General features: G+C 41.9%; 1 protein-coding gene across 1 annotated transcript in view; it reads left to right on the plus strand.

The window, feature by feature from the left end:
* Nucleotides 1-2,296: 2,296 nt before the first annotated feature.
* LOC311129349 (UDP-glucuronic acid decarboxylase 1-like) overlaps nucleotides 2,297-14,989 on the plus strand; it is a gene marked incomplete at both ends in the record, with an annotated part of 163,421 nt that continues 150,728 nt past the window's right edge. The window contains one exon of the mRNA XM_084161616.1: nucleotides 2,297-2,387. Within this exon, the coding sequence (XP_084017742.1) occupies nucleotides 2,297-2,387 (91 nt within the window). The remainder of the gene's footprint in view (nucleotides 2,388-14,989) is intronic.

Genomic DNA, 14,989 nt, shown 5'->3' on the forward strand with positions numbered 1-14,989 from the left:
CACACCAGCTCCCTCTCCAAAGCCATCTCCAAGGCTACCTGCAATGACTCAGGATGAGCCAGCTGGGTCTGTATGCGCAGCTCCGTAGGAGAGAGCGCCTGTATGAACTGGTCCCGTGCTAGCTCGCTCTGCACGGAGGGGGGCATGTGAGCATATGCCCGCCGAGAGAGGCTCTCAATGTCATTAGCTAGCACCCGTAGAGGCTCTCCAGGCTGCCTGCGTCTATTACTCAGTTCGGAGCGCAGTAGCCCGGGCTGTACACACTGTCCATAGCGCCTCCTCAGTGCTCCCACTAAAGCACCATAATCACGTCTGTCCTCGGGGCTAATCAATATCAAACAGGCCAGAGCTTCATCCGTGAGGCATAAAGCCAACTGCAGTGCCCTATCTTCATCCGACCACCCCCTAAAATGAGCTAACAGTTCAAACTGAGCATGAAAAGCTTCCCAATCCGCCTTACCGGAATACTTCGGGTAATGTTTGTTTACATCCTGAGCCCCAGATTCTTCGTCCCGCCGCGTCGACGTCACCCCTTCGGTCCGCCCACCAGAATCCGCGCGAAACACAGTCGACGAAGCACTCATGCCCGCTTCAGCCGCCATCACTCTAACGTCCTCCCTCAAGCGGCCTCTGGGCTCCGATGCCCTGGCGATCTCCTCAGCCAGAACCCCCGACGTCCATGCACACGCACCTCCTTGGCCATAATCGTCCCCTACCTCCACCTTCACTTTCGGATTCCCTCGAAGCATCTTCAACCCCCGTTCTCACCTACGGTAGCTAGCCACAGAAGTCAGCTAGCTAGCTGGCTAACTTTTATCAACGTTTTTACTTCTGACACCAATGTAATGACCTGACTAGATCATAAAAGAACAACTGTCCAGACAGAGGATTGAGTTTACGAATGGACGGTTTATTAAACCAACTGTACACAGGCTACTGTTTGGCCGTAGCCCACGCCAAATAAATGAAAGATAACCCACAAGCCAATCGTGACCTTCTCTTGTGAAGCCCAGACGTAAAGAGAGAGAACAAAGGCTAAACCTGGTCTTAACTTCCAATGCTCCATCCCCCTGCCCAACCCCCCTCCACGCCACTCCGCCAACCGCCAGGATGCCCGGCATCAGAACATTCCAGGCATTCCCGTGATTGGCAGATAGCAGGTTGATTGACATGTCGGACCCCGCGAACACTGGGTACTGGTAGGTACAACACAACCATCTACTAGCCTAACACATAACACACAGCTGTCTGTGCGGGTCGCTACAATATTTAGTATAGTTTCATCTAAAAAGGATAACTTCTTAAATTGTTACTATTTTTATTTTTATGAAATACACTAAGGAGGATGATTCTCCCCTTCCTCCTCTGAGGAACCTCCACTGGCTGATATGTAAAATACCTATCCAGGCGTTGTACGATCTAGTGGGCGTCAGCAACGCCTGGGCAGAGGAACGCGCACTTTCATGAACGAGACACTTTGCATGCGGTGAATGATTCTGTGATTGACATTCAGTTACACGTAGGGTTGAAGTTCATCATACCCTATCACTCTTTTTTTAATAGAGCAGTTGTACCTTTTGGGTGGGGATATTGTTAATGTATAATATTTTTCTTAGCTACATATTAAACCAAATAAATGTACAAAATGCCACATGTCTTTAGTTACTGAAATCATCTGTTGAATATAGCCCATAACGCGGCAGGCTGATCAATCAAAGTCAGGAATATTTGATCACCCTAGACAGGTATCCGCGCAGGAGTGAAATGAACTCTAAATTGCGTACAATTGTATACGGATAAGTTACACATTAATATGACATTATATTTATTCTCAACTCTTTTTGATTCTAAGGTTGTTAATTTGGAAAACTATGCGGAAGTAATCGTAATGAAAGAGTGTCTCGCTAGCTAGTTAGCTAATGGCTACGTTAGACAGAGATATACTGTAGCTATGCTTTACGTACATGCTGAATTGAAAGTTGACGAGGATTTGCTGCACTGATGAGTATAGTCATATCACGACCCAGAAATACGAATAACCTCTAGTGCTAGTGATTCTAAGTTAGTTAGCTAACGTTAGCTGTGCTTTTACAAGACGGGTAGCCACGTATGAAACTGTCCAGCCCTAGTGACTTACTATGGCTTAATTCCTTCTTGTAATATACTACAAAGCGTTCATTTAGTAGAGAATCTATTAGATAGTCGAAACAAGAAGGGGCGCGCGTTTTGGTCCGTGGTTCTGAAATGTTATAACAGCAGCATCGCGTGCTTCCGGGTTCGATGTTGCATTGAGCAGATGAAGAAGCAGATCATCTGGGTGATATCAGGACTGAACAGAAGGATGATGAAACTGCTGTTCGCCATCGCTTTGATCGCCTACATTGCATGTGAGTATAGTGTGTCTGCTATAGTATACAGTTGAAGTCGGAAGTTTATATAAACTTAGGTTGGAGTCATTAAAACTCGTTTTTCAACCTCTCCACAAATGTCTTGTTAACAAACTATCGTTTTGGCAAGTCGGTTAGGACATCTACTTTGTGTATGATACAAGTAATTTTTCTAACAATTGTTTACAGACAGATTATTTCACTTATAATTCGCTGTATCACAATTCCAGTGGGTCAGAAGTTTACATACACTAAGTTGACTGTGCCTTTAAACAGCTTGGGAAATTCCAGAAAATGATGTCATAGGCTAATTGACATAATTTGAGTCAATTGGAGGTGTACCTGTGGATGTATTTCAAGGCCTACCTTCAAACTCAGTGCCTCTTTGCTTGACATCATGGGAAAATCAAAATAAATCAGCCAAGACCTCAGAAAAGTAATTAGACTACAGTTTGCAACTGCACATGGGGACAAAGATCGTACTTTTTGGAGAAATGTCCTCTGGTCTGATGAAATAAAAATAGAACTGTTTGGCCATAATGACCATCGTTATGTTTGGAGGAAAAAGGGGGATCTTGCAAGCCGAAGAACACCATCCCAACCGTGACGCACGGGGGTGGCAGCATCATGCTGTGGGGGTGCTTTGCTGCAGGAGGGACTGATGCACTTCACAAAATAGATGGCATCATGAGGAAGGAAAATTATGTGGATATATTGAAGCAACATCTCAAGACATCCGTCAGGAAGTTAAAGCTTGGTCGCAAATGGGTCTTCCAAATGGACAATGACCCAAAGCATACTTCCAAAGTTGTGGCAAAATGGCTTAAGGACAACTAAGTCAAGGTATTGGAGTGGCCATCACAAAGCCCTGACCTCAACCCTATAGAACATTTGTGGGCAGAACTGAAAAAGCGTGTGCGAGCAAGGAGGCCTACAAACCTGACTCAGTTACACCAGCTCTGTCAGGAGGAATGGGCTAAAATTCACCCAACTTATTGTGGGAAGCTTGTGGAAGGCCACCCAAAACGTTTGACCCAAGTTAAACAATTTAAAGACAATGCTACCAAATACTAATTGAGTGTATGTAAACTTCTGACCCACTGGGAATGTGATGAAATAAAGAAAAGCTGAAATAAATAATTCTCTGTACTATTATTCTGACATTTCACATTCTTAAAATAAAGTGGTGATCCTAACTGACCTTAGACAGGGAATTTTTACAAGGATTAAAGTCAGGAATTGTGAAAAACTGAATTTAAATGTATTTGGCTAAGGTGTATGTAAACTTCCGACTTCAACTGTAGGCCTACACTGAGCTCTGATCAGCTAGCTGTACAAAACCCATTTTGTGTCTGACTCCTGTATCTCTCTCTCCCTCGAATCGAACAACAGGCTTTATTGGTATGCAAAACTTTTGTTTACATTTCCGAAATGGTCCGAACAGTAGGATGATAAGGTGATGATGATGATGAGGACAATACATGTCTAATTGTCTGAATGCTGTCATTGTGAGGCTCTGTGCAATGGAGTTTGTTTGGGATGAGTAGGCTAATCTGGGTTTCAAGTCTCTGCTGCTGGAGGATCTCTGAGGGCCACACAGTGTCTCCACTGTCACCAGTTAATGGGCTGAGTCAGAGCACTCTCACAATAATAACAATATAGTCAACAGAAGGCTCTAGGCCTGGTTATTTTCCCATCATAACTCTATGACTGGGAGGATTGTTTGAGTGGGTGAGCAGAGCAGGAGACTACTGCACGCTACTCCATTCAGTGATATATGTAGCAGAGTGACTTAAAGATTTTCTGGTACTTTTGTATACTTTTTAGCCAGTAGTTCTGAAAGTATCGCTCATGAGCCAAAAGTGGTCCCTGAGAATTGTGTACTACATCTAATATGTGCAGATATATTCACCACATCATTGCTCTCTGTCTCGCTCTGCTGTGTGTGCATGATGTGCCTCTTGCTAAATCACACTCAAATGGCGAAGCTCATTGGTTGAACTCAAATTGCTAAGGGACTGGCCCACGTGGGGGAAAATGGCGCAGCACAGCATCCAGAAAAACAGTCTCTTTCAAATTAGGGATTTTGTGGCAAATTGAGGTAAAACAGTAATTCTGCTCATAGGTTATGCAATAATGAACTACACATTGACACATCCAGCCCAAGCGGGAGGTTTAAAAAATACTTAGTAGTTGCCAAAGTTCCAGAGCATGTCTTTTAAAGAGAGACTGGCTTTAAAAAGCAACAAATCCCTTTGAAAACGGCCTATGTGGCTTCGATATGAGTCAGAAACAGTTATTCTAGTGTCGAAATTGACTACAAGGTGTAAATAGGATAATTTTGGTAATAACGTCAGTGAGTTTGGAACATCCGTGCATCACACCCAACCAAATTAAGGTTGTGTTTTGATTTGATGATGTCCATTTGTTCACTAACATGATCTGTGACAATAACGCCGGAGGGGATGGCTGCCGTTTTACGGGCTCCTAACCAACTGTGCTATTTTGTTTGTTTTTTCGCATTATTTGTAACCACAGTGACTGTAATCCATGGCTTCTGGTTGGGAAATGTACGTACAGTGAGGGAAAAAAGTATTTGATCCCCTTCTGATTTTGTACGTTTGCCCACTGACAAAGAAATGATCAGTCTATAATTTTAATGGTAGGTTTATTTGAACAGTGAGAGACAGAACAACAACAAAAATCCAGAAAAACGCATGTCAAAAATGTTATAAATTGATTTGCATTTTAATGAGGGAAATTAGTATTTGACCCCCTCTCAATCAGAAAGATTTCTGGCTCCCAGGTGTCTTTTATACAGGTAACGAGCTGAGATTAGGAGCACACTCTTAAAGGGAGTGCTCATAATCTCAGCTTGTTACCTGTATAAAAGACACCTGTCCACAGAAGCAATCAATCAATCAGATTCCAAACTCTCCACCATGGCCAAGACCAAAGAGCTCTCCAATGATGTCAGGGACAAGATTGTAGACTTACACAAGGCTGGAATGGGCTACATGACCATGGCCAAGCAGCTTGTTGAGAAGGTGACAACAGTTGGTGCGATTATTCGCAAATGGAAGAAACACAAAATAACTGTCAATCTCCCTCGGCCTGGGTCTCCATGCAAGATCTCACCTCGTGGAGTTGCAATGATCATGAGAACGGTGAGGAATCAGCCCAGAACTACACGGGAGGATCTTGTCAATGATCTCAAGGCAGCTGGGACCATAGTCACCAAGAAAACAATTGGTAACACACTACGCCGTGAAGGACTGAAATCCTGCAGCGCCCGCAAGGTACCCCTGCTCAAGAAAGCACATATACAGGCCCGTCTGAAGTTTGCCAATGAACATCTGAATGATTCAGAGGAGAACTGGGTGAAAGTGTTGTGGTCAGATGAGACCAAAATCGAGCTCTTTGGCATCAACTCAACTCGCCGTGTTTGGAGGAGGAGGAATGCTGTCTATGACCCCAAGAACACCATCCCCACCGTCAAACATGGAGGTGGAAACATTATGCTTTGGGGGTGTTTTTCTGCTAAGGGGACAGGACAACTTCACTGCATCAAAGGGACGATGGACGGGGCCATGTACCGTCAAATCTTGGGTGAGAACCTCCTTCCCTCAGCCAGGGCATTGAAAATGGGTCGTGGATGGGTATTCCAGCATGACAATGACCCAAAACACACGGCCAAGGCAACAAAGGAGTTGCTCAAGAAGAAGCACATTAAGGTCCTGGAGTGGCCTAGCCAGTCTCCAGACCTTAATCCCATAGAAAATCTGTGGAGGGAGCTGAAGGTTCGAGTTGCCAAACGTCAGCCTCAAAACCATAATGACTTGGAGAAGATCTGCAAAGAGGAGTGGGACAAAATCCCTCCTGAGATGTGTGTAAACCTGGTGGCCAACTACAAGAAACGTCTGACCTCTGTGATTGCCAACAAGGGTTTTGCCACCAAATACTAAGTTATGTTTTGCAGAGGGGTCAAATACTTATTTCCCTCATTAAAATGCAAATCATTTTATAACATTTTTGGCATGCGTTTTTCAGGATTTTGTTGTTGTTATTCTGTCTCTCACTGTTCAAATAAACCTACCATTAAAATTATTGACTGATCATGTCTTTGTCAGTGGGCAAATGTACAAAATCAGCAGGGGATCAAATACTTTTTTCCCTCACTGTATGCAGTCACTTTACAAATTATCTCGATTAACCTGTACCCCTGCATATTGACTCGGTACTGGTACCCCTTGTATATAACCTCATTATTGTTATGTAATTTGCTTGTGTTACTTGTATTTTTTATTAAATTTTTTGACTTTAGTTTATTTAGTAAATATTTTCTTAACTCTATTTCTTAAACTGCATTGTTGGCTAAGGGCTTGTAAGTAAGCATTTCACAGTAAGGTCTACACCTGTTGTATTCGGTGCATGTGACAAATACAATTGTATTTTATTTGATTTTGAAGAGCTGCGGTGATTACTCTCCATCCAATAGCATAGACAGTTAGACAGACCTGCCCAGCAGCTCTGACTTCATTTACATAAGACAACAAGTCGCACATTTTTTCACTTGAGAAATTCTGCACTAAACACCTTAGTTAGATGTAAAATTGTGCAACTTAAATAGATTTGTTGAGTTGTCTTAGATTCATTCTGGAGATTTTGAGGAAGTGAAAAAGGCTTCCGCGTATACAGTGTCTCATGGCGGACAAACATCATTAACCAAACACAGAATTGGTCAGGAAACACAGGAGACACACCTATTTTACATACAACAGGTTTTTAAAGGACCAAAGAGTTTGGTCTGTTTCATGTTTTTTTTTAAATCCCACGGGAAAAAATATTGCGATACTGGTATCATCACAGCCCTACCACCAATGTGGCTGGTGAAATAGACATTACCCACCAATGACAATCTACCCGCATTTGGTGGGTGTTCATTTCCCACCCTGGTCCTGACCCATAGTCTTTAAGAAATCCTGCATAAATTAACTTTACCTCAAATGACACTCTTGTCCCCTGCACATCTCCCTGGTTTTCTTTTTTTGTGGCCAATATTATTTATTTATTTATTTTGTTTCATTGGGGGGTGGGTTTACAGGTACAATAATTAAATTCATATAATTTCATATTCCATATTTTCTATTCATTATTTCATACATTGTACCTGTGGGCTGCCACTCAGAAGAAGAAAAAAACATTACAAAAGGTACATAACTACAAAGTATTGATCATTTTGATCATATTTTAAAGTTTAAGTAATAATACATTCAGTATACAGGAATAGAAAACAAAAAAGAAGTGGGCCTCCACCCCCAACCTCCCATCCCATCCCATTACCCCAACCCCACCCAGCCAACATGTCTCCATACAACCCACTCCCAGAAACCATGTTTTCCACCCCTTCCCACCTCCCCCAGCAACTAGGGTTGCTTGTCAGTCACCCCCACCTCCCAGATCCCCACCTCCTGGCGACCAGAGAAAACCCTCCCAATACCACCCCTTCCCCGTGGGCCTGAAAGCAAACAAAGTAAAACAAATATTAAAAAATAGGTATATACAGTGGGGTCCGAAATGATTGATACCCTTGATAAAGATGAGCAATAATAACTATAAAATAAATAATCCAAAAACTAAGCTACAGTGAGCCAAAGTATTGGGACAGTCACAATGTTGTTATTGTTTTGGGTCTGAGGTTAAAGTGCAGACTGTCAGCTTTAATTTGAGGGTATTTTCTTCCATATCTGGTGAACCGTTTATAAATTACAGCGCTTTTTGTACACAGACCCCCCATTTTAGGGGACCAAAAGTATTGGGACAAATTCACTTGCTGTATATGTGTATTAAAGTAGTAAAAGTTTAGTATTTGGTCCCATATTCATAGCACGCTATGACTACATCAAGCTTGTGACTCTACACGACTCTAATGTTTTGGTTGCAGTTTGTTTTGGTTGTGTTTCAGATTATTTTGTGCCCAATAGAAATTAATGGTAAATAATGTATTGTGTCATTTTGGAGTCACTTTTGTTGTAAATTAGATAGAATATGTTTGTAAACACTTTTACATTAATGTGTATACACCCATGATTACGGATAATCCAGAGTGAACCGTGAATAATGATGAGTGAGAAAGTTACACAGGGTCGAAGATCATATCCCCAAGACATGCTAACCTCTCACCATTACCAATAACAGGGGAGGTTAGCATGTCTTGGGGGTATGATCTTTGACCCTTTGTAATCATTATTCACGATTCATTAAGGATTATTAATTCACCATCTCCCTGGTCTTCTGGCTTTCTCTTCCATTGAAAATACTTGAGTAAACTCTCTGAAAATTGAGGGCAGTTTAATTTTATCTCTTGATATCAGTGTCATCACAGATACTGTACATCTATTAATAGGGTTTGCTAGTGGCTACACTTCCAGGATTACAAGCTAGCTAGTTACCTTGGATGTTTCTCGGACAATGTTTATCGGTGGGGCGCCGATGCAAAATGACTATAGGCGAAACATCGCTAGAGATGGAGTGAGATCAAGTTCAGGGCCAGCCAAGTCTACTATCATGGCCACTCTACGCCAAGTAGGCAAGGTAGATATGGCCCAGTTGGCGCCACCACAGGTGGATGGATGGAAGACTGGTTGGCAGGGAGAGGAAAGAGACACACCTGCCCTGGGTTATTTATGACTGGAGAGAGAGATGGAGAGAGAGCGAGGTAAGGCAGATACAGTGCCTTCAGAAAGTATTCACACCCCTTGACTTATTCCACATTTTGTTGTGTTACAGCCTGAATTCAAAATGGATTACATTTATTATTTTTCTCTCACCCATCTACACACAATACCCCATAATGACAAAGTGAAAACAACATATTTTTGCAAATGTATTGAAATATCTCATTTACATAAGTATTCACAACCATGAGTCAATACATTTTAGAATCATCTTTGGCAGTGATTACAGCTGTGAGTCTTTCTTGGTAAGTCTCTAAGAGCTTTGCACACCTGGATTGTACAATATTTGTCAAGTTGGTTGTTGATCATTGCTAGACAGCAATTTTCAAGTCTTGCCATAGATTTTCAAGCCGATTCTAAGTCAAAACTGCAACTAGGTCATTCAGAAACGTTCAATGTCACCTTCGTAAGCAGCTCCAGTGTAGATTTGGCCTTGTTTTAGGTTATTGTCCTGCTGAAAGATGAATTTGTCTCCCAGTGTCTGTTGGAAAGCAGACTGAACCAGGTTTTCTGCTCTGATTTAGCCTGTGCTTAGCTCTATTTCGTTTATTTGTATCCTAAAAAACTCCCTAGTCCTTGTCGGTGACAAGCATACCCATAACATGATTCAGCCACCACCATGCTTGAAAATATTAAGACTGGTACTTGGTGACGTGTTGTGTTGGATTTGCCCCAAACATAATGCTTTGTATTCAGGACATAAAGTTAATTTCTTTGCCACATTTTTTGCAGTTTAACTTTAGTGCCTTAGTGCAAACAGGATGCATGTTTTGGAATATTTCCTTCCTTAACTTCCTTCTTTTCACTTTGTCATTTAGGTTAGTGTTGTGGAGTAACTACAATGGGTTCGATTACAGGCTCAAAATGGACAGAAACAAATAACTTTCTTCTGAAACTCATCAGTCTATTCTTGTTCTGAGAAATGAAGGCTATTCCATGCGAGAAATTCACCAAGAAACTGAAGATCTCGTACAACGCTGTTTACTACTCCCTTCACAGAACAGCGCAAACTGTCTCTAACCAGAATAGAAAGAGGAGTGGGAGGCCTCCTGAACTTATTTAGGCTTGCCATAACAAAAGGATTGAATACTTATTGACTCAAGACATTTCAGATTTTCATCTTTAATTAATTTACCATTTCAAAAAACTTTGACATTATTGGGTATTGTGTTAGGGCCAGTGACGACAAATCTCAATTTGATCCATTTTAAATTCAGGCTGTAACACAACAAAATGTGGAAAACGTCAAAAATAAATGTCTGGCACTGTACTCAAATATAAAGTTAAATCCCCCCTTCTCCAAAAATAAATGTATTAAGATGATTGATTGCATTTTTTTTGTTCACGGTTATTGTCGGTTACACGATTATACGATAATTGTGTCAGCCCTACCATCCAAATCTCCAGCAACCAACCTCCCACCAACCTCCCTCCAACCTCCTTCAGCCTCTCTCTAATCTCTCTTTGTCACCCTCTGCCTGCTCCTACATCCACACAACCCCCTAGTATTCAACACCCACTAGTGCCCCTCCCCACTAGAGCACCACCACTAACTTTCTGGTTAAAATCCCTGCCTCCACTTCAAAACCACCTTTATTAATCGAAATAGTCAGTGACTCTAACCAGGTTTCCATTCAACCATTTAATGCGGGTTAATTACCTGACACATGAAAAAAGTAATGACTGGGCTGATGGAAACAGGATAAGCCAGTAAAATTGTATAAATGCTGACAGACATGGTGGGATCTTTTTGTGTCAGAAATTAATTATGCGAGAAATTGCGGTGGAAACGCCTTTATGCTCAAATATTGATGTAATAGCCATCATATCAAAGTAAACGTGGAGTCATGCGATGATATGTTGTGTGGTCCTCCCACTATGACTCAGGAAACCATGCAGTTTGTTAGGCTACAGATGAAATAAGTTATGATGAAGTGCACGTGATGAGCTTGATGCTCCATTCCAATAAATATCGAGGGTCTTATTCTTGTGACATGATGATCAATGCTTGGCTGCCGTTTGACAAATAACAATAATATTGCTCTTATCCATAATAATCTCATAATGTAGGTAGCCTACCTGCACTGTATCAGCGAGCTGTTGGATATAGTGCACGTGCCAAGACCAATGGGGGCACATTTACTATATAAAGCAACAATTTTTGTGAGAACCATCAGTAGAGTTGAAAATGCGATGGAAACCCATTTAACTTATATTTTTCATTCGGTACATGGGAATTTAACCGTAAACGTTCTTTTTATGTGCACTACGTGATCACGCACAGACTTTTATCCGCAATAAGTCAGTTTGATGGAAACATCTCTGGTAGGAAAACTATCTGCAATATCTATCTGCAATATTAAAGCTGATGTACCCCCCCCCCCCCCCAAAAAAAATGTGCAGTTACAGCATATAATTATTATATGAAAGTATACCGTGGGGGAAAAAAGTATTTAGTCAGCCAACAATTGTGCAAGTTCTCCCACTTAAAAAGATGAGAGAGGCCTGTAATTTTCATCATAGGTACACATCAACTATGACAGACAAAATGAGGGAAAAAATATCCAGAAAATCACATTGTAGGATTTTTTATGAATTTATTTGCAAATTATGGTGGAAAATAAGTATTTGGTCAATAACAAAAGTTTCTCAATACTTTGTTATATACCCTTTGTTGGTAATGATACAGGTCAAACGTTTTCTGTAAGTCTTCACAAGGTTTTCACACACTGTTGCTGGTATTTTGGCCCATTCCTCCATGCAGATCTCCTCTAGAGCAGTGATGTTTTGGGGCTGTCGCTGGGCAACACGGACTTTCAACTCCCTCCAAAGATTTTCTATGGGGTTGAGATCTGGAGACTGGCTAGGCCACTCCAGGACCTTGAAATGCTTCTTACGAAGCCACTCCTTCGTTGCCCGGGCGGTGTGTTTGGGATCATTGTCATGCTGAAAGACCCAGCCACGTTTCATCTTCAATGCCCTTGCTGGTTTTCACTCAAAATCTCATGATACATGGCCCCATTCATTCTTTCCTTTACACGGATCAGTCATCCTGGTCCCTTTGCAGAAAAACAGCCCCAAAGCATGATGTTTCCACCCCCATGCTTCACAGTAGGTATGGTGTTCTTTGGATGCAACTCAGCATTCTTTGTCCTCCAAACACGACGAGTTGAGTTTTTACCAAAAAGTTATATTTTGGTTTCATCTGACCATATGACATTCTCCCAATCCTCTTCTGGATCATCCAAATGCACTTTAGCAAACTTCAGACGGGCCTGGACATGTACTGGCTTAAGCAGGGGGACACGTCTGGCGGCGTAGTGTGTTACTGATGGTAGGCTTTGTTACTTTGGTCCCAGCTCTCTGCAGGTCATTCACTAGGTCCCCCCGTGTGGTTCTGGGATTTTTGCTCACCGTTCTTGTGATCATTTTGACCCCACGGGGTGAGATCTTGAGTGGAGCCCCAGATCGAGGGAGATTATCAGTGGTCTTGTATGTCTTCCATTTCCTAATAATTGCTCCCACAGTTGATTTCTTCAAACCAAGCTGCTTACCTATTGCAGATTCAGTCTTCCCAGCCTGGTGCAGGTCTACAATTTTGTTTCTGGTGTCCTTTGACAGCTCTTTGGTCTTGGCCATAGTGGAGTTTGGAGTGTGACTGTTTGAGGTTGTGGACAGGTGTATTTTATACTGATAACAAGTTCAAACAGGTGCCATTAATACAGGTAACGAGTGGAGGACAGAGGAGCCTCTTAAAGAAGAAGTTACAGGTCTGTGAGAGCCAGAAATCTTGCTTGTTTGTAGGTGACAAAATACTTATTTTCCACCATAATTTGCAAATAAATTCATTAAAAATCCTACAATGTGATGTTCTGGAAATTTTTTTCTCAATTTGTCTGTCATAGTTGACGTGTACCTATGATGAAAATTACAGGCCTCTCTCATCTTTTTAAGTGGGAGAACTTGCACAATTGGTGGCTGTTACGGATACAGGTATCCTGTGTTTTTGTGTGTTTCTCTCCTTCTGCCCTAATCACAGGTGTCCTGTATGTTCCTGATTGGGGGTCGTTGAGGTGTCTGCTGATTGGACCAATCAGTGAACATTCGTGCATTGCACCACCTGTTACTCGTTTGTTCAATCACACATCCCATTGTATAAAAACCAGTCTTGTGTTTGTTGAGAGAGAGAGAGAGAATATTTCCGTATGTGAGTATGGACACGGTGGTGTCCTGTTTTTGATTACTCACTAAGTGCTGTTTACTATGATTGGTAATTCTGTTAGACTACTGTTTTGTATGTGAGTAATGGATACTGTGATGTCCTTTGTTTAGAGTACTCACTAAGTTGCTGGTTACTCTGTTTGGTAACTATTGTGTGTTTCTGGGAAAAGGGGAGTTTGAGCTAGCTGCCCTTGGGCATACATTTCCCGTAGAAAGAACTGTCTATAAACACTAGTTAGACCTGAGCGGACCACCCACTGTATTTTTGTATGGTAGCAGTAGCCTAGTGGTTCTTGAGGCAGGCAAGATCAGTTTAGGGGTGTTTTACACTATTGTTTCATTTCTTGGGTCCTGCTCAGCCCTTTTTCCCAATCCTTTACCGTGTGTTCAGAAATAAACCATTTGTGTTTGACGGTAGTTCATGGTAGTTGTGTCATATTTGTTCTCACTGTTCCATGCCACACTTATAATTTACATGCATTATGTTACGGGTCTCATGTCCATCACCCTAGACGTTCAAAGCCACGGGGTTCGTAACAGTGGCTGACTAAATACTTTTTTTCCCCACTGTACACGGAGAGTGCAAAACATTAAGAATACCTTCCTAATATTGAGTTGCAGCCTCGTTGGGGCATGGACTCTACAAGGTGTCGAAAGCGTTCCACAGGCCCATGTTGAAGCTAATGCTTCCCACAGTTGTGTCAAGTTGGCTAGATGTCTTTTGGGTGAAGGACCATTCTTGATACACACAGGAAACAAAAATGAATTAATTGTGTACAGAATATGGTAAGTGTGTGGTGCAGTAGTCAGCCCAGGGTTCAGTTGTTGGAACAGTCTTGTGGCTTGGTGCTAGAGGCTGGCTTTGAGACAGGTGGTCTGAGACTTGATGTTGACCCTCCCTCTCCCCTGTGCACCACCAACTCCCACATTCACAATCGTAGTCCCCTTTCAGATAACGGGTGATCTGAATCTGGACCCCTTCATCTGTGGCATCCCAGGTTGCAGGGTTATCCGAATGGCTCCTATACACAAAGAAAGAACATGGAGTTAGATTTGAATCCCACATGGTCGTAAACGAGTTTAAGAATTTACTTATAAATACACACGTTACACATTTAATATAAAAACTTACTGTGAAGAATGGTCAGGAGAAACAAGTTCCTGAAACAGGCCTGCCTAGGTGGTGGTGATGGCAAGACTGTTTGACAGAATGCAAGGTAGCATCCGCCACACTGTCGACTTCAGGTCCTTGGCACCCATTACAGCCAGAAACCTAAGCTACAAAATGCAAGAGTATTAGAAATGACACACCATGTTAACATATTTCTATCCCCCACCCCCTATATTTTAAATATATTTATTTTGACAGTCTAAAGACCGATGGCACATATTTCCAATAAGTATTTACATTTAAGTTGGTAACAGTTATGTTCTTACCTTCAAGTCTGCGGCCCAAACTTGGCACCGTTGGCCCGTTTTTTCCCCCTCGTCAATCTACACACAATACCCCATAATGACAGAGCAAAAACAGGTTTTTAGACATTTTTGCAAAAAATACAAAAAAATGAAGTAAATTGATTGGACATGATTTGGAAAGGCACACACCTGTCTATATAAGGTCATACAGTTGACAGTGCATGTTAG

The sequence above is a fragment of the Coregonus lavaretus genome (assembly GCF_964263955.1).
Source record: "Coregonus lavaretus genome assembly, chromosome: 5".
In the NCBI taxonomy this organism is placed as follows: domain Eukaryota; kingdom Metazoa; phylum Chordata; class Actinopteri; order Salmoniformes; family Salmonidae; genus Coregonus; species Coregonus lavaretus.